The 18807-nt window shown below is 37.6% G+C and overlaps 1 protein-coding gene across 1 annotated transcript in view; it reads right to left on the bottom strand.

Annotated features, from left to right (window-relative positions):
• tmem132e (transmembrane protein 132E) overlaps window positions 1-18807 on the bottom strand; it is a 243445-nt gene that overhangs the window by 8690 nt on the left and 215948 nt on the right. The window contains exons 3-6 of the mRNA XM_002940528.5: window positions 12332-12472; window positions 6972-7164; window positions 6702-6845; window positions 1623-1828 (exon numbers count right to left, since the gene is read on the bottom strand). Of these exons, the coding sequence (XP_002940574.2) occupies window positions 1623-1828; window positions 6702-6845; window positions 6972-7164; window positions 12332-12472 (684 nt within the window). The remainder of the gene's footprint in view (window positions 1-1622; window positions 1829-6701; window positions 6846-6971; window positions 7165-12331; window positions 12473-18807) is intronic.

Raw genomic sequence — 18807 nt, 5'->3', positions numbered from 1 at the left:
AGGGAAAAGGAAAGTGCTTCCCAACTGACCATTATACATATGTACTAAATCAAAGGGAACATTCTTAGAAAATGGGCTTACAGAATACCCTTGACAGAGCTGAAGCAAGGGTCATTTTGCTCTCAGCCTATCTTTAGTGTTAGTGGTGGACTTAGGGGATTAATTACCACTGCTAGCACGGACAAGCATTCTGTTCCAACGTCAAACTTAAAAAAGGTATTGAATCAATGAGGGCTTTAAAGGTTGTATGAATAAACATGTCACCCTTTTGATTGCTGTTCTTTTTCCATATTTGCCACTGTCCCTAAATGCAAACTGTCACAAGTGTTCTGCCACTGCCATCCAGCTCTAATATACTAAAGTCAAATTCTACAAAACAGTATAACAGAATTTTAAGCTTGATTAGTTCTTGACGTAGCACACCCTGGCCACACACAAGTTCAACAAATGAGATTTGCCCACAGACATATACTGCTGAATTGGACCAGCAATAGCCTTCTCAAGGATTGAGCAATAGAGTTGTTGATGATGGTCTTCTGAGATGACATGTTTTGCACTTTGAGAAATCATCTGAAATTGCATCTGCATTTGACATTGAAAAAGCTTTGTAGGTATAACATAGAGATAAATAGTGGGACAGTACATTACAAATGTGAAATAGCATGGTATTACAAATACTGAATAAATGACAGATATACTACTTCTCTATTAGTTTTCAATAAATAGAAGATAATACCATCACCCTATTTGGAAATGTAGGATAGAATTATCTTTGAGTAAAGCTCTGTGATTAAAGTTGAAGATATTCCAAATATCTTCTCAAAGAACTAAAGGATCCAGCCTGCCTTAAATGCACCAGACCCAGCATTGATTCAACGCTAAAACAAAATGATTGAAACGAGAACGTAAGGGAAGCTGGTCAGTTTAATTTAAATGAGATCCCTAAAGTCAAAGTTGTCTTTGAATGAACCAGAATTTTTAACTTGAGACAATTCAAATTTGTATATGTTATTAAAATATATTTATGGCCACACACACTAACACAACATACTACCTCAAAATCCTAAACTAACAATATTGATCAATTCTGCACGATGACATTTAGAAATACAGATGAGGAGAGCTTAGTGTTAAAATACAGATAAACAAAGAAACCCTGTGTTTCAATTAATAATCACAGGAAAGTAAATAAAACTGCACCTCTGGCTGGGCTGACACTTAAGAAATGGCTTCTTTACACCCTGCAACTGCTGCTGCCTCCTAACTTGCGAATCTACCTTCCTTCTCGAGCCCACATGAATTCAGCACTGCTGAACACAAGTATTCATATGAAAATGGCAGGTCCCTGCATCTTGCCCCTGTTTGTTCCCTACATCCTCTGTAAACAAGCTCTAGTGTGTCTCCAACAGCTAGATTGTCATTATAAGATGTCTCGGTTTAACACATTGTGCATAGAGGATCTGCCAGACATTAGGCAGAGTTAGTTATATTAAAGTGTTTCCAAAGTACATAATAAATAGGTCAGTAAAAAGTGCATAGCTGTGGCAGGTATATATTAATGAGCTGTGATAAAAAAAAGGGTTGCAAGGGTTTATGCATGGCTTTATTATCACATCCTTTACCTTCTGTCTGGCAGTATTGGGATTCTCCAGCCTTTTACTTGACTCAATTTGGAATCAGATAGCTCAATATATAATGGTATTTTGGGTACCCAGACTGTCATTTCTAATGGTGCACTGAGGTGTTCATAGCTAAACATGGCTTGTGCATTCATCGAGCCCCTGGTTTCCTTCCCGCTGACAAACACATAGTCACAGCTGCTTGACACCTGGTATCAGAAAGAGAAACAATATAAAATGTAAGAATTGTTAAACTACAGAATTCCGGTGTTCACAATGTTGAAATCATTAATCTGGCAGAATAAAGAAGAGAAATAACATTCTGCTTAATAGTTAAGTACTTTAAGAAATGTAGGTACATTCAGCTAATATCCTATGCAACTTGACTCTTGTGTGTCCATTTTTAGTGTAATGCATTGGACAGTGTATTTTGGGTAGGTGATCAATGTGTTTTGTTCACTAATACAGGATAATGTAGGATAATCAGTGCTACAATTATGCAGTGCACATTTTGTCTTGTGCTCTTAAGGAAGAGACATTTTTTCTTTAAGACACACAGAGCTTAATTAATTATCCCACAAACAATACTCTTGTTCTAACTTATCCACACTATTGCCAAAGACCTGGTTTACCCCTCAAAATCTGTCCGCACTCACCAACTTGTAATGCTACTGTGGTTGTTGTAGGGTGCTATAGGCTTCTCACAGACCAGTTCACTGTGCGAAAGTCCACTGGAATTATATCCCTTCCAATACAATATTTTATTGGGCTCTGCAACTGAGGAATGGAGGCAGGAGCCCCCAGAAATGTTGTTCATGTAATAAACTGTTTGCAATAAAAGGTTTTAATGTAAGGGATTTCATTCCCTATTGGACTGTGCTTATCTCTATTCAATTGCACATTAGTTTTTGCTGTGCCATTTAAGGGAAAACTATAACCCTGAACAATGTAGGTCTCTATAAAATATATTGCATAAAATAGCCCATATGTAAAATAAGGGCACACATGTATGTTATGTACAATGAATGCACAAAGTCTTTACTCTCACACTTCTTCCTGTTATAGTCAAAGCTTCATTATTTCCTGTCAGGTGACATACAGTGGTGTGAAAAACTATTTGCCCCCTTCCTGATTTCTTATTCTTTTGCATGTTTGTCACACTTAAATGTTTCTGCTCATCAAAAACCGCTAACTATTAGTCAAAGATAACATAATTGAACACAAAATGCAGTTTTTAAATGAAGGTTTACGTTATTAAGGGAGAAAAAAAACTCCAAATCTACATGGCCCTGTGTGAAAAAGTGATTGCCCCCCTTGTTAAAAAATAACTTAACTGTGGTTTATCAATTTCAATTTTCAATTTCAATATCAATTTCTGTAGTCACCCCCAGGCCTGATTACTGCCACACCTGTTTCAATCAAGAAATCACTTAAATAGGAGCTACCTGACACAGAGAAGTAGACCAAAAGCACCTCAAAAGCTAGACATCATGCCAAGATCCAAAGAAATTCAGGAACAAATGAGAACAAAAGTAATTGAGATCTATCAGTCTGGTAAAGGTTATAAAGCCATTTCTAAAGCTTTGGGACTCCAGCGAACCACAGTGAGAGCCATTATCCACAAATGGCAAAAACATGGAACAGTGGGGAACCTTCCCAGGAGTGGCCGGCCGACCAAAATTACCCCAAGAGCGCAGAGACAACTCATCCGAGAGGCCACAAAAGACCCCAGGACAACATCTAAAGAACTGCAGGCCTCACTTGCCTCAATTAAGGTCAGTGTTCACGACTCCACCATAAGAAAGAGACTGGGCAAAAACGGCCTGATGCGCAAACCACTTTTAAGCAAAAAGAACATTATGGCTCGTCTCAATTTTGCTAAAAAACATCTCAATGATTGCCAAGATCAATATCTTGTGGACCGACGAGACAAAAGTTGAACTTTTTGGAAGGTGCGTGTCCCATTACATCTGGCGTAAAAGTAACACAGCATTTCAGAAAAAGAACATCATACCAACAGTAAAATATGGTGGTGGTAGTGTGATGGTCTGGGGTTGTTTTGCTGCTTCAGGACCTGGAAGGCTTGCTGTGATAGATGGAACCATGAATTCTACTGTCTACCAAAAAATCCTGAAGGAGAATGTCTGGCCATCTGTTCATCAACTCAAGCTGAAGCGATCTTGGGTGCTGCAGCAGGACAATGACCCAAAACACACCAGCAAACCCACCTCTGAATGGCTGAAGAAAAACAAAATGAAGACTTTGGAGTGGCCTAGTCAAAGTCCTGACCTGAATCCTATTGAGATGTTGTGGCATGACCTTAAAAAGGCGGTTCATGCTAGAAAACCCTCAAATAAAGCTGAATTACAACAATTCTGCAAAGATGAGTGGGCCAAAATTCCTCCAGAGCGCTGTAAAAGACTCATTGCAAGTTATCGCAAACGCTTGATTGCAGTTATTGCTGCTAAGGGTGGCCCAACCAGTTATTAGGTTCAGGGGGCAATTACTTTTTCACACAGGGCCATGTAGGTTTGGATTTTTTTTCTCCCTAAATAATAAAAACCCTCATTTAAAAACTGCATTTTGTGTTTACTTGTGTTATCTTTGACTAATAGTTAAATGTGTTTGATGATCAGAAACATTTTGTGTGACAAACATGCAAAAAAATAAGAAATCAGGAAGGGGGCAAATAGTTTTTCACACCACTGTATATATTTACCAATATATATATATTCTATAAGATTCTTTAATAGACTACTTAATATGATATGAACTATCTGTTGGTTAAATATTTATTCTAGGGATATAGCTTTCCTTTAAATTACATGTTTATGAAAGGGATGTGTCCTGCCACTGATCCACCCCTTCCCTTGCAGGTGCATGTTGTGATGATTTTTACACCAAATATTACAGTTTCTAATCTGGTATCTAGAGCAAAATGTTATTCTAAAAATTCTAGGAAATAATATTGCATTGATGATTTGCTTGCACTCATTGTTACAAGCTACATAGTGGTTTAATTATTAGTGTAAAAACATGGTATTGTATTTTTTCTAGTTGTTTGCCATCTGCCTCTGTATACATTTATCTTATTTGGCCAAGCACCAGAATCTATGTGTGAATGAATTCCTTTGGCGTGCAATATAAGCACCCTGGGAATCCAATGCATTCTTCTGACACTACTCAGGCTTCTTGGTCAAAGTCTATTTCAGAGTTTCTGTAATAGTGCAGTTCTGCAAATATTACTGCTTATTTCTTATTAACTTCCACTAACATCAGATTGTTGTGTTTTATTTACAAGAATTTGTGTGATTCTTAAAAAGTACTCCAGATTTATAACAGTGGTGCTGGGAAAGGACCAGTGAATGCCAAAGCATATAAAAATGCCTTATTCATGAAACTGAATTGAGGCTTTTGTGAATTTGATGTTCTTTTTGCAATAGTTTTACTCTGCTTTAACGCCAGCCACAAAATGAGCCTTTTGTTGTTGCTTTTTTTTCTGCTTGCGCTTAGCTATGACTTACAGTTCCCACTAAAGCCCGAATAAGCTTTGAACACAAAGTGTAGGCAATCACCATAGTGCAGATAACAGCCTCGAAAACTTGCAATAGTCTGTCCCTACCAGTAGCTGTCACATCTGACAGACACTGATGTAAACCAAGCCAAAGGGCTCATTTTAGGCAGTTTGCCAAAGTGATCTTGTTGTGTAGCAAAAACAGTTAGCATAATCCTGCCTCGGGGAAGGTTCCCGTTCTCCAGTTAAATGTATTAAGAGTTAATGAGTCTACAGTCGATGGGATGGGCAGTTTTATTTGCAAGCCGAACATTATAATATGCAATATGTGTTTTGTAGCTAAAAGCCTGCATGAGAAGCCACGCGTATATGAGCTTTAAATTGTACTGTAGCACTTTGCTTTCACCTTTACTCTGACCTTGCTAATATCTGTGATAAATTCAAAGCTTGGTTAAACAAGTGGGAGCAAAACACTCAATTGGACCACGTGTGACGTAACCCAGAATACAGGCTAAGCAGTGATTTGCACAGAGCAAATGTTCAAGGTATCCATGGATACCAATTATCTGTAAGGACATGTTCTAATACAGCCCAATTGCAACCAATTCCGTTGCAGTAAGAGAAGGATGTGGAATTGCTGCTGGAGGATGAGATTCTTGGCTGGTATTGTGCCAGTTACAGATCACTGTGGCTAATCTTCTATGTGACCTTAAATCTTTCAACTAAATATAGAAAAAGGAGGGGGAGGAATATAAAACAGTCATTTGGCATTTAACTATAATTATTATGTAAAATATATCCTTTTATATATCTTTAAGCAAAGCCTAAAATGGGACAATTTAATGATTTGTTTTCAAACTCATTTCATTTTCATAAAATCCTCTAAGGATACCAGTTTCTTGCTCTTTGGTACTAAAGCTATCTAAACAAATTTAATGATATTGTATTATTAACAGTTCTTACTTACTTACTGGACACGGATGGTTATTCAGGGTTCCAAGGTCTACAGAATTTAAGATATGACACATTTGGGTCAGTCCCAAATGATGCTTTTTTTTTTTATTAATCATTGCTTATTTTCGTGTGCACTCCAATATAATATTCATTGGATTCAAAAGAAACAAAAAGCTAGAAAGCCCCGCCCCCATTTTAAGTTAAAGAAAAACCCTACCCCCAGAATGAATACTTAACCAACATATAACTTTATACTTCATTAAGTTGCCTATTGAAGAAACTTACCAAACTTGAATTATGATGAGATTCCTAATATGATTATGTATTAGCCATAAAATATATAGGGGTGATTTATTAAAACAGAATGCTAAAATTATACCAATTACCTATAGCAACCAGTCAGACCTTTGCTTTCATTTTTTAGTTGATGGTTTGAAGCTAATAACTGATTGGTTACTATGGTCAACTGCATAGGTGCTATTCAGCCCAGTATTGTAATGAATCTTACCAGAACTAGTGGTTAGCCAATTGCTAATAGTAATTAACTAATATATTGTGCTAACTATAATTGTCTCTGTTTATTGTTCTACAGCTTCTATATGTCCCTCTCTCACCTTGATAATGTCTTCATTGCTGGATTTGCACTCTGTAACAGAGGTGATATCAGTAATAATCCCAGATGTCTCAATAGCCAGAACTTTGACTGGTATTGCCACTGTCCGTCCTGTCAGAATGGCTGTATTAATAATTTCTGTGTCCTGATAAAACAAAGAGACAACTGAATTTATATATATAAATGTATATAAAATAAACAGAAACAAATACAAAAGGGATGAAAAACACAGTGTGAGCAAATAATAAACACAAGGAACAGGAAAGCTAACCATTGCTAATGGGACAATTGCACGAATGTCCTTCTGTATCACAGTTAACTCAGTTACAGCCTTCTCGAGATCAGGAGGAGGATTTCGTCCCCGGTAATCTACATGCCACATTATTCGTCTTGTGACTGACTGACTGGTGAAATTCTCCATTTCAAAGTCAAGCTGCATTATGTGGTAAGGGGTATCTTCACTCCTGCAATAATAAAAAAAAAGTACATAAGAAAGGGCATTTGTGTTATTTACATAATAGGAAAAGAGGAATGAGATTAAACTTGTAAAATATCATTTGATAACCCCATACCAACAACAATAAGTACAACCACTTAAAGGAACAGTAACACCAAAAAATGAAAGAGCTTTAGAGTAATAAAAATATAATGCACTGTTGCCCTGCACTGGTAAAACTGGTGTGTTTGCTACAGTAACACTACTATAATTTATATAATAAGCTGCTGTGTAGCCACGGGGGCAGCCATTCAAGCTGGAGAAAAGGAGAAAAGGCACAGGTTACATAGCAGATAACAGATAAGCTCTGTAGAATACAATAGTGTTTTATCTGTTATCTGCTTTGTGCCTGTGCCTTTTCTTCTTTGAATGGCTGCCCCCATGGCTACATAGCAGCTTATTTATATAAATTATAGTAGTCTTTCTGAAGTAAACACACAACTTTTACCAGTACAGGGCAGCAGCACATTATATTTTAGTTACTTTTATACACTTTCATTTTTTGGTGTTACTGTTCCTTTAAAGCCATTAAAACATGAAGCACAACTACAAAGGCCAAGTAACTACTGGTGCTGTCTGGAGCAATTCAGGGCAACTGGTGATTCTAACTAATGCATAGTTTTAATACATGTGCAAATGCATCTTTCCAAATATTTTTGGGGTGTGACAAGTCACTCTTCTGGCTTTGGCAATATAAAGCAGAATTTATTATTGGTATGGGATCCCTTATTTAGAATTTGTAGATTGTAAGCTCTTTTGGGCAGGGCTCTCTTCACCTCTTGTATCAGTTACTGATTGCTTTATATGTTACTCTGTATGTCCAGTGTATGAAACCCACTTATTGTACAGCGCTGCGGAATATGTTGGCGCTTTATAAATAAATGTTACTAATAATAATAATGCTGAGAACCAGTGGCTCTCCTTGGATCTCCATACCTTAAGTCTATTAAAATCATTCAATCATTGAATAAAACAGCATAGTTTTGGCTCCAATATGGATTCATGCAGCTTAGTTAGGATTAAGCATAAGATACTGTTTTATTAATACAGATTAAAAAAAATTGTTTTTAAAAATTAGAATTAGAGTTTAAAATGGACTGTACGGAAGTCGGCCTTCCTGTAAATGAAGCATTCTAGATATTGAGTTTCCGGATCAAACATCACATACCAGTATTTTATTCAGCATTTAAAGAGATTAGATTACTTTTGCTTAACTTAAAGTGGCCATAAATCAGTCAGATATCAGATGTTTGCCTTCAAACATTATTAAATAGCAACTGCTGATTGGTTTTGTGGGTTATAATATCCAGAACAAAATTTCTACATTTCTTTTACCTTTTATTACACAGCACCATAAGTTTTTCACTATACCATATACTGCATCTCTAAATAAATCATCAGTGTGCACTGAAGCATTGCTTTCTGACTATGCTATTCATTCATAGTTGTGTATATCTGTAAAAAAGCATGGATGTGCATGACATGATAAATGCAGCTACAGCACAAACAATGGAAGAACTGAACAGACTATTTCACTGATGGCGTGATTCAGTTTCATTGACCTAGTAGAAGAGGGTCTGCAACAGGCATGCCTGCTGAGATGGAATGAAATAAGAAAGTGAATGCTGGAAGATACTGAAGCATCACAGTGGGTCGAAATCAGCTGGACGTGGTTATAGTATTTGGCATGCAATAAACTTTCATTATAAGCTTGACTACAACAAAACAGCGTAAATCAGCACAAAACCAACATGAAATTCAAATATAATAATGAAAAAAAAGAGGCTCACAGGAAACCTCTCTGCATGGCAGGATTTAAAAGAATCTCCATCAGTTAGTTTATTTGCCAACTTGTTACATTAGGCTCAAATGAGACATCTGGTATTCCTGCCATGGAAATCACATAGAGTGAGGATAATGTGGAAGAATTTGGAAGTTAGGGTGATTCAGTGTTACAAGCTTAGAAGCCAGAGCAGAAGTCATGGAAGCAAAAAAATACCTTTACATACAGGAACTCACTCATTCTGTAGAAGACAAGAAACTCTGCTACTGAAGAAACTTTAATATATATACTCCCATAAAAAACTTAAACAAGGCTTTCATGAACTACACAGGCTCTATAATGTTTCCATTATGTAATCTGTCCATTTGGTGTAAATGGCACATTGCCTGCAGACATTGTGATAGTGTGCTAATTACGTGTATTGACTCTGAAGATAATGACACCTCTAATATATGTTATAACAGGCACTTCCCTACTCAGATAATTACTTTGATTATTCAGCTCTCAGTCATTTGTTCCGGTGCATTTTATACCAAAGAGAAAAAAAAGTAATACCAATAATGGTTAGGTCTCTCCTATATTTCTTTATCTGTGGGATTATTCTACACACAATAGGGACGTACAGTATGGTAGTAGGGCAGATGTATTTTACATCACACAGCATAGGATCCAATTATTACAGCCAAACTGTCAGCTGATGTTCATACACAAAACTGGCCAAATGGATTCTCAAGATGAATAAATTCTTTGGTGTTGTAGCAATGAATGTTCCTTGTTGCTCCTTTGTGGAAGGAACATATTTTATTTCTGTTAGCAATTTTCAAAACACCATGCCACTGACAGATGGAACAATCTATGCAGAAGGACACAATTTGAAAGTTCTAAAAAAGGAAACTCTATTATTTGTGTTCGTTGTTACTCAATGCTTTAGCTCACTAGTGACATGCTGTAAAATGTATTGGTTGTTGGAGTCATTGACCCTGGAAACATTTTAATTGTTACTTTTTGTTGACTGTCTTGCTATACAGGTCCTCTCCTATTCATCTTCTATTATGACTTTAAAACTGACTGCAAGTGTAAGTGGGAAGCCTAGCACCCTGAGAAGCAATGAAATTCCAAACTGTAATGAATGAAAATAATTAAAAATATAAAACATTAAAAAAAATACGCAGACACACACACAAATTTAGGATCAATTACAAACCATTAGGGGTCATTTATGGCTGCAAGCAAGTGCAGTTGCTCTCCTTTCCCCACAATCAGTTTCACAGTAAACCTAACTTTTCAAAGGTACCTGTATCAAAATGCGCACTTTGTACTACTATGTAGTTACACCCCCCCCCGAGGGGTTTCTGGGGCCCACTGGAGCTGCCACCCCATGGGCCCCCACCCTAGTCACCAATTCCTCCTCCCTTCGCCAACCAATATTCTTATATTTTTGGCACATGCCCCATAGAGTTGCCTTCTTTACACTTGCAGCCAGCCCCCCCATGCATCCATGCCACATCATGTTTATTTTATTTGTGGTCAGGAGGAGTGCACATGCTTCAACCAGGTAGTGGACTTGGGCTGATGGGGCCAACAAGGGCCAGGGCCCCACAGGGTTTGTCTGACCCTGTGTTCTGTGCTGCTTAGTCCTTCCTGCATTCTGCTCCGAATCGAGTGTTGCTGCACCTGTTGATGCAGGGGAACTCTTTGTGCTCTGTGTCAATAGGTGCTGAGCAGTTGTGTCTAAAGAATAGGGGCACATGTAAATTGCATGCCAAACACCAAAAAAAAACTTTATGTCCTATTTGCGATGAAATGCAGTTGTGCGAATTTCCACAAATTGCCCACAATTGTGGTGGGAAGACCCCATTGTGACCACAACAATGCTGGAATTCTGGGAAAAGAAATTGCATTGTGGGGGAGAAACATAGTTATTGCACTCAAAATTATACTTTGCTCATTGTTCTTGCAGATACAAATGACCCCTATTGTCTAACTTTATATTAAAAGTTAATTATAAGGTAAACTGAACCTTTAATAATATACTGCTGGTAGTCTCATAAGGTCTGGAGCCTTTTTGTACAAAGTGAAGTCAAACAAACATTTTTGACATAGAGGACCTAACATTTAATTCAGAGTTTCTGGTTAATTTTTCATAAAGCATTTATGGCGTGTTCTTCAAAAGGGCATAACTTATCCTTCACCCTGTGTATTCCACCGATTGTTCTTAAAAACCAAATTACTTTTCCATTTAATAAAGGGAAATCAATTCAATATAACACTGTTATTGATATGTAAGTACACTGTATGTGGCATATACTGCAGTATGCACAGTATGCCAAACTGTAAGGCTCTTACATGCCCTTTCCAATGCAGCAGATTGTAATGGACCTTCAAAAGGTTAGAAATAGACGATGAATTTAAAATGATCACAGTCACCTTTTAGGAAAACAATCTGATGAAATATTAATGGAATGAAAGAAGTGATCAGCTTCTGACCTCCTCCCCGCAGGGGGTTTACACTTCAATGCAATCATTGTAGGCCTTACTTAAACCTTAGGTTTAGATATTTTTTTGCAAGCTAAAGGATGCTGAGGAGAAAAGGTACAATGTAAAGCATCTGTGCCCACATCATTGTTATTGGAGACCGGTGCGGAAACAAGTGGAAATGATAATAATAGCAACATAAGGTGATAAGTAAAAAAAAAAAGAGAGAGATTTTTGTTCTTCAAACCTTGCACCCCTGTGATAGATGTGCCCTTTAAGCCTGGATGAGCTCTAGTCTTCTTTAAGCTTTAAGCACACAGTCCATGCAAGAGGTAAGCAGAATTTACAGTCAGAAAATAGACTGCATGTAGACACAGCACAAATACACCTTTAAAGGTAAAGGGTAAACACAGAATGTACTATTTTTGGTTTCTTTTTGGATATGGGCATTGACATTAATCTGTATTCCTATGCAGCCCACACCCCATCTGTAATATTAGATATAGGTTTTGAATTTTCCCTTGCTATTAGGGATGCTGTGCTGCAGCTGTCTAGAGAGAATACAAAAGCCAAGGTATGCAGTAAGGGCAGCAGCTCCTACAGATCTGTATGAATGCATATGTATAGAAAAAGATATTCTCTGCATACATTTGCTATGCCGTTTGAACTTTACTGCTTGACACAGATGTCATCTTTACTGTAGGAATGTAGTAGATTCCTTTTATATATACACATCATTTTAGCAGACAGTCAGTTAATAGTCTGATACAGAACTGGATGATCATAAAAAAAGAGCAAACTATCATTGTTAATCTCTTTTTTTTTATAAGTATGGCATGATCAAAACACACAGAGGGCTCTGTTCATGACAACTCACTCATAGGGCATTCCTTGAACTCGGGACACATCTACAGTCGCTGTGGAATGTTTTCCACCAGTCAGCAACTCAGAGTTGACCAGCCATTGGGGATCCCTTGATTTGGTACTCTGCAGGTTTATTCCCTTCTTTGCCTTCACCCTGTAAAGAAAAAAGCAAAAAATGTAGAAATAATCAAGAGATCAATCATTCTGAACTAAGTCTACTGCAGTTCCCTAAGGAAGATTTATACAAACTATCTTTGTAACAATCCCTTCTGTTAAATGGTCTTGCTTCGCAGATGTTCTACTGGAGAGACCTCTTTATTGGTTCATCTTAGAGAAGTCTCCCTCACCTTACAGGAAAGAGCAAGAGTACCTAAGAAATACTATTCTCTTGCTGGCCTCAGGGAACTGCACTTGAAGTCTAAACGCCTCATAAGAGACAGAAATGTTTGATGTGATTGTGCCCATTCGGGGCATTGTTCCTCTACTGTGTACATGGTGTAGACATCAATACAGATGGAACGAGTATAACTGAAAGGAGGGAAGATCCAAGTGAGCAGAATCTCGGCCATGCTGCCTTTGATTAATTTAAGTTACAACATTTCATAACCTTTGCAGTAAAATGAATTCCATCTTCATAAGAAGAGAATCAAGTGGAAACCTGTAGGCTAATAAACAAAGCAAATAATACATGCACAAAGCAGGCAGTTTATTATAATTATTTAACATAGGCAGTGTATGGGAGCAGAAGTGGCATTTATGCCGGCGCACGTCTCACTGTGTTAACAACAAAACAGAATTATGATAATTGCAATTAAGTTACAGGAAAACCAGAACAGTGTGCAAGTACAAAATTGATAGCTACTACATAATGGCTCACATGGGTACTTACACTGCTAGAGATACACTGAGTATTTCCATTGGTGGGGAACATTACCCTGTATTTGTATACATATACTGTAGCAATTCACTTGGCCAGAAAATATTTTGCCAATTTGTATGATTTGCATACTGTGGATATTCTATGGTACAAGCATGAGACTTCATTTACATAAGAATAATAAAAACTTGTTCTACATCCATACCTAATCCTTCCTATCAATAAAAGGGCTAATTGAAAAGTATGGTGTGAGACTTCCGTTCTGTGTCCCTAATCAAAGAAACTAACATGAAGAGCAGGCAAAAATGCAAAACAGGGAGGATGATTATTCAGTGAAATAACAGATTAAAGAGCAACAACTCTCCCCATGCTGTGTGGCCTGATTAAACTATAAGGATCTAAAGATAGTGACAGCCTGGAGAGCAAATGACAGCTACCTCTGCTGCTAATCACTATGGACTCCCATACACAAACAACTAAGCTGCACAGTGCCCTGTATGGGGCTCCATAACCATTTACCAGTGATCCAGCCTCTGCAGCCTGGAGGAAATTAAAAAAGAGAACAGAACAATGGAAATGAGCTCTGTATTGGTATAATGGGATTTAGTTTTGTTGAGGAAATGTTGGCCAGACATTTGAAACATTTAAAACTAAACTATGTTCTTTGCTGCTGTTTTCTAAGAAATGTTGAGTTCAATGTTAAGTTATGTTTTTTTAGGTGCAGTTTTATGCATCAGAATCCTGAGAACATATGTTCTCGAGTAATTGTATATGACATTCCCTTTGCATTCCTTTAAGGTGATAGTTAACATCAAACATTATGCACAACTGGTCTACTGTTGAAACTAACAAAAGCCAAAGATATAGTACAGATACTTAAAATGGCAGAAGAGACACATGCCTAGGGCGCAAGACTGGGTGGCCACTAGACACGTACCTCGTCTGTCACCTACCCCTTCTCCACACTATTTTGAAGTGCTGCAAAAAATTTTAGGATCAGGTGCTATGCAATATACCATACACTGTTAGTCTGAATATATTTGGTTCAATGTGGTTTTATTGTCTCAAAAAAGTAGACAAGAGAAAGACCACGTTTCGGGCCTTACTGGGCCCTTTATCAAGCCTATCAAGGCTTGTATAGATCCCTATTGTATTCTATAGAGCGAAGTGGGTAATCTGGTATTCCGAAGTTGTGTGAAGTTTACTCCTGCAAGCAATTTTGCGTGACTTTAGAAACCAAAGCATGGGAAAGGCTTTTCACCGGCAACTTCTATTGAAGTTCCTTTAACTCAAAACAATTATGTTTTAACTTATCAGCTGTAATTACTTCTAGATATTTTATTACGGCAGCTTGGAAAGTGCAAACAATTGTTACAGACTGTTATGCTTATTGCACATTATACATCTTGCCCCCATAGTTTTATAAAGCATTGGGCTGCCAGGAGACTATTTGTACCTCCAGTAAGGCCATCCCTTAGCTCTCTAGCATATGCACCAATCCCATAGTAAATTAGGCCCTTACATTTAATGATGATCTTGCCTCCCCCTTTCATTATAGAACTGTCCGACTTCACATCCAGCTATGCCAAAATGGGGAAGAAAGACTGTATACCTGGATGTTCTATAATAGGAAGAACTATGCTGCATTCCAGGCAGTAGAATGAGCCACAGCAACACATCATAGGGAAGCAAGATTCTGTGTAAGGAACTTCTGCCACAAAAAAAGAGACCTGGTGCGTGAATATGTATGCACCAATCTTAAGTTTGACAAGTATTTGGGTCTTACATTGTAACTGAAGTTAGGGGTCATGTATAGCAATAATGGGAAACTCACAGTTACCTGAATGTTTATCCTCAGCTCTCCAGCTGTGAGGGGGATTTTGAAAGTCACTATTCACAACAGATGGAGGTCTGTTCTTCATCTCTGCCTTGGGCCTATGCTATAGACAGTACCTAGGTCAGGATGTTTGTGTAGGAACAAGTTGCATTCTCTTAAATGGGATGTAAACCTTCTATAAAACTGCTGTAAAAGCAAGGGTTAACTTAATGTTGCTGGTCTACAACATATGGCCTGACATTTCCTAGATAACATCAGGACATACTAGCAAACTCTGAAAAACAAAAAATATTTTGTCCAAACCAAAATAATTTTCTTTATGAATTCATAAAGGCTAGAGCACATACTAAAACCTCCCTCTAAAACTGTTAAAATGAAAATCCTAATAGCCCTTGAAAAGTCCTATTCAGCTTCTTATTCCTGCACTGCCCCAGAAGTGTTTTCAATACTGTGCTCACTAGGTAAACATCTGCATCTACTTAGTTTATACAATGCACACAAACCTTTGCTCACTCTCAGTGCAAGGGGAACTCAATATAAGTTCTAGGATGTAGGATTGTCTGTGATACAAAGTATTAGCATCACATTACTAATACTGGACCACTTAAACACTTAAAAGCTGGGGAGACTTGTAAGACAGGTTAAAGGGAAAGGAAAAGTAGAATCACTGTAAGGAACCCCAATGATTATAATCACTGTTGGGGGCAAAATGTTGGGCATCCCCAGCGATTATAATCTTTTATCTACTATTAGTTAAAAACTGCACTGGCCCAGGTACTAGAAGCCCACATTGCTCTTTTGTTCTTCCTGGATCCTCTCTACAGCCCAGTCCAGCTGCTCAGAAGCAAAAATGCAGCTTTTCACTATACTGTGCATTTGAACCCAGTCCTGGGTGCAGCACACATAGATGAAAAGGAATAAAAAAGCAAGAGCACTGGCTTGGGTTTTCAGGCAAGTTTAACATTTGGCACCCCCAAGTTGTGACCAATCATTTGCTCCGATGGGATACCATTATGCCTAATAAGTTTTTTTAAGAGCTGTAGGCTATTTAAAAAGTTAAACATTCTCCTTTTCAGTTTTTAGTGTTACTGGTTATGCACTGGCCTCTTCTTCACTGTGCTTACTTATAGCAAAGAAGTAGTAGTGTATAACATAACTTGGTACTACTGAACTCAGTTTCCACTCTCTCAGAGGCAAAGTCCAATACACAGGTAACTGACACATAACACGCATTGCTAGAAACACTAGGGGGCAGATTCATAGCAACAGGTCAGAACACAAAAAAAATATATTTTTTTAAAGGTTACAACTTTTGCGTATTTTCTGCGATATTTTCGTACATTTGCTCGACTTTTGCGTACTTTGCAACAAAAAGCGCAACAAAATCGTATTGTCGCGCCAAGTACAAAAGTTTCAGATTCAGTCAAGCTTCGGTATCGTGACTTTCCTTGGGCCAGGTTGGAGTTGCAGAGTGCCATTGAGTCCTATGGGAGGCTTCCAAAATCATGCACAGAAGGATCAAAGTCAGAAAGGTTTTCCTGCAGTTTACGATCGTTCAGATACAAAAAATTATACTTTTCAGACATTATACGATAAGATACAATTTTTTTGTATTTTGAGATACAAATTTTTCGTACTTTAAAAGCATGATACAAAGAATTGTATTTAATAAGGTATGAAAATCGTACTTTGATAAATCTGCCCCTAGGAGTCAGGCCTGCACCCTTCAGAAAATTAAAAGTTGTTTTTCAAATGTTCTTTCTTAAATCAATTAGTTTTGCTTTTACATTATATTGGCATGATTCAGCAACTCTACCACTGTAATGGAGTTCATTACATATTATCAGTACTGTATCTGAGCACAGGTTCACGTACTCCAAAGCAATGTATGCCTCATTAAATGTATTTCCTACCAGTTCTAGTATATCCATATATCCTGTATAGCTCACATAAAAGCTTTAAGAAGCACAGCTTGCGTAGCAGGTGTCTTTAAATCTGAATGTTGGTGTTTGCTAAAAATGTACAACTTGAGGAATCTAGTATAGTGGATTGGTTTCAGCATATTGGAAATATAGACCACAACACGGTAGTTAGCTGTCAGCCTTGGGGGAACATGGCTTATTCATTTTGAGCTGTGCAGAGAGTACATTCCTCTAACCGAACAGTAAATCCCCGGAGGATACACACCCGCAGGAGCAGACAGTACTCTGATTAAGGGCAGTGAGCATGTTGGGCCTAATAAAAGGATACACGGCACAGCATATGGTTTGTCGCGTTTATGCTAATAACCTGAGCAATTACAGCAGAACAAATGGTACTGTTGCAGTCGCATCTCCTTGGGGACCCATCTTTCTTTCCCTCTCACTAGTAGTATATTCCTCTTTCTTCCATTTCCTTCCTTTGTGCCTGAATACCAGAAGAATGTCTTCGCTTTGGAAGTATCATTGATCTGGTCAATAGTGCATAGTTATGCAATTTGTGATCCAAAATTCACAGGATCTGTACTTCAGTTATGGATTACTAAAGTGTGAAAGAGAAGGCACAGATGATAACGCCTGCACCTTTATATAGATCTTAGTCCAGGTATGGGATCTGATATCAGGAAACCCATCATCCAGAACATTCCTAATTACGCGAAGGCCATCTGCCATAGACTCCATTATAAGCAAATAATTCTAATTTTTAAAAATGGTTTTCTTTTTCTCTGTAATAATAAAACAGAACCTTGTAATTGATCCTAACTAAGGTATAATTAATCCTTATTGGAGGTAAAACAATCTTATTAGGTTTAGTTATTGTTTAAATGTTTTTACAGTAGACTTTAGGAAATGAGATTCAAATTACAGAAAGGCCCCTTATCTGGAAAACCCCAGGTCCCGAGCATTCTGGACAACAGGTCCCATACCTGTATCTATTTTTTAACAGTCCTATTAGTAGCAATCAGTGTTGGACTGGCCCACAGGGATACCAGGAAAATTCCTGGTGGGCCCAGGTGTCAGTGGGCCCTCCTGCTTCTAGCCATTTGGCAGGTACTGTAGGAGTCAGCCATATTTCTACAGAGGACTACAAAGCCATCTGGTCTCCACACATTATTCAGGCAAAGACTATAGAGTGGATTCAGAAGTAATATATCCTACAACAACTTTGGCTAAGGTGTGGATCAATAGTCTTAGTATTCACATTCTCAGAAATTTAAATCTAGATACATAACTCATTTGTATCTAGAAACCAAATGGGCTGTGCAAGAATTTCATAAGAAAGGTGCATAATATGCCTCACGTACCATATATGACATTCTATATAGTCATATTTTAATTACATTCAGCTTTGCATTTGTAAGGTACTGTAAAACAAGACCTGGTGAGCAGGAACTGGAATAGGTTAGTGCTCTACATGTACTGTACATACTATAATTTGTATTTAGCTTGTTTGCTTATAAACGGAGGAGAGAGAGGGATAGTTGTATAGCTATATATATTGCCAGATCAGATTGCAAAACCAAATGTTTAACCAGGTTTCCTAATGGAGTCTCTGTGTTTAGGAACATTACCCTAAAACGCCTACTTGTTTATTTTCTGATATCTAGATATCATTATCATTAAATGTAATGGCATCGTGGAAAATCTGCACAATTAATTCTAATGCTAGAGAAAAAAAACATGCATAGAAGCCTTAGAAAATATTTTATGCAGACACAGTGAAGGGTTAACAACATAAGGACAACAAAGTCTAATATTTTTATTAGTTCATAATGCAACTCTGTGAGACCCTTCTT

Source organism: Xenopus tropicalis, chromosome 2 (genome assembly GCF_000004195.4).
Source record: "Xenopus tropicalis strain Nigerian chromosome 2, UCB_Xtro_10.0, whole genome shotgun sequence".
Classification (NCBI taxonomy): Eukaryota; Metazoa; Chordata; class Amphibia; order Anura; family Pipidae; genus Xenopus; species Xenopus tropicalis.
The sequence above is the reverse complement of the archived record's forward strand: the minus strand, read 5'-3'. Positions and strand labels throughout refer to the sequence as shown.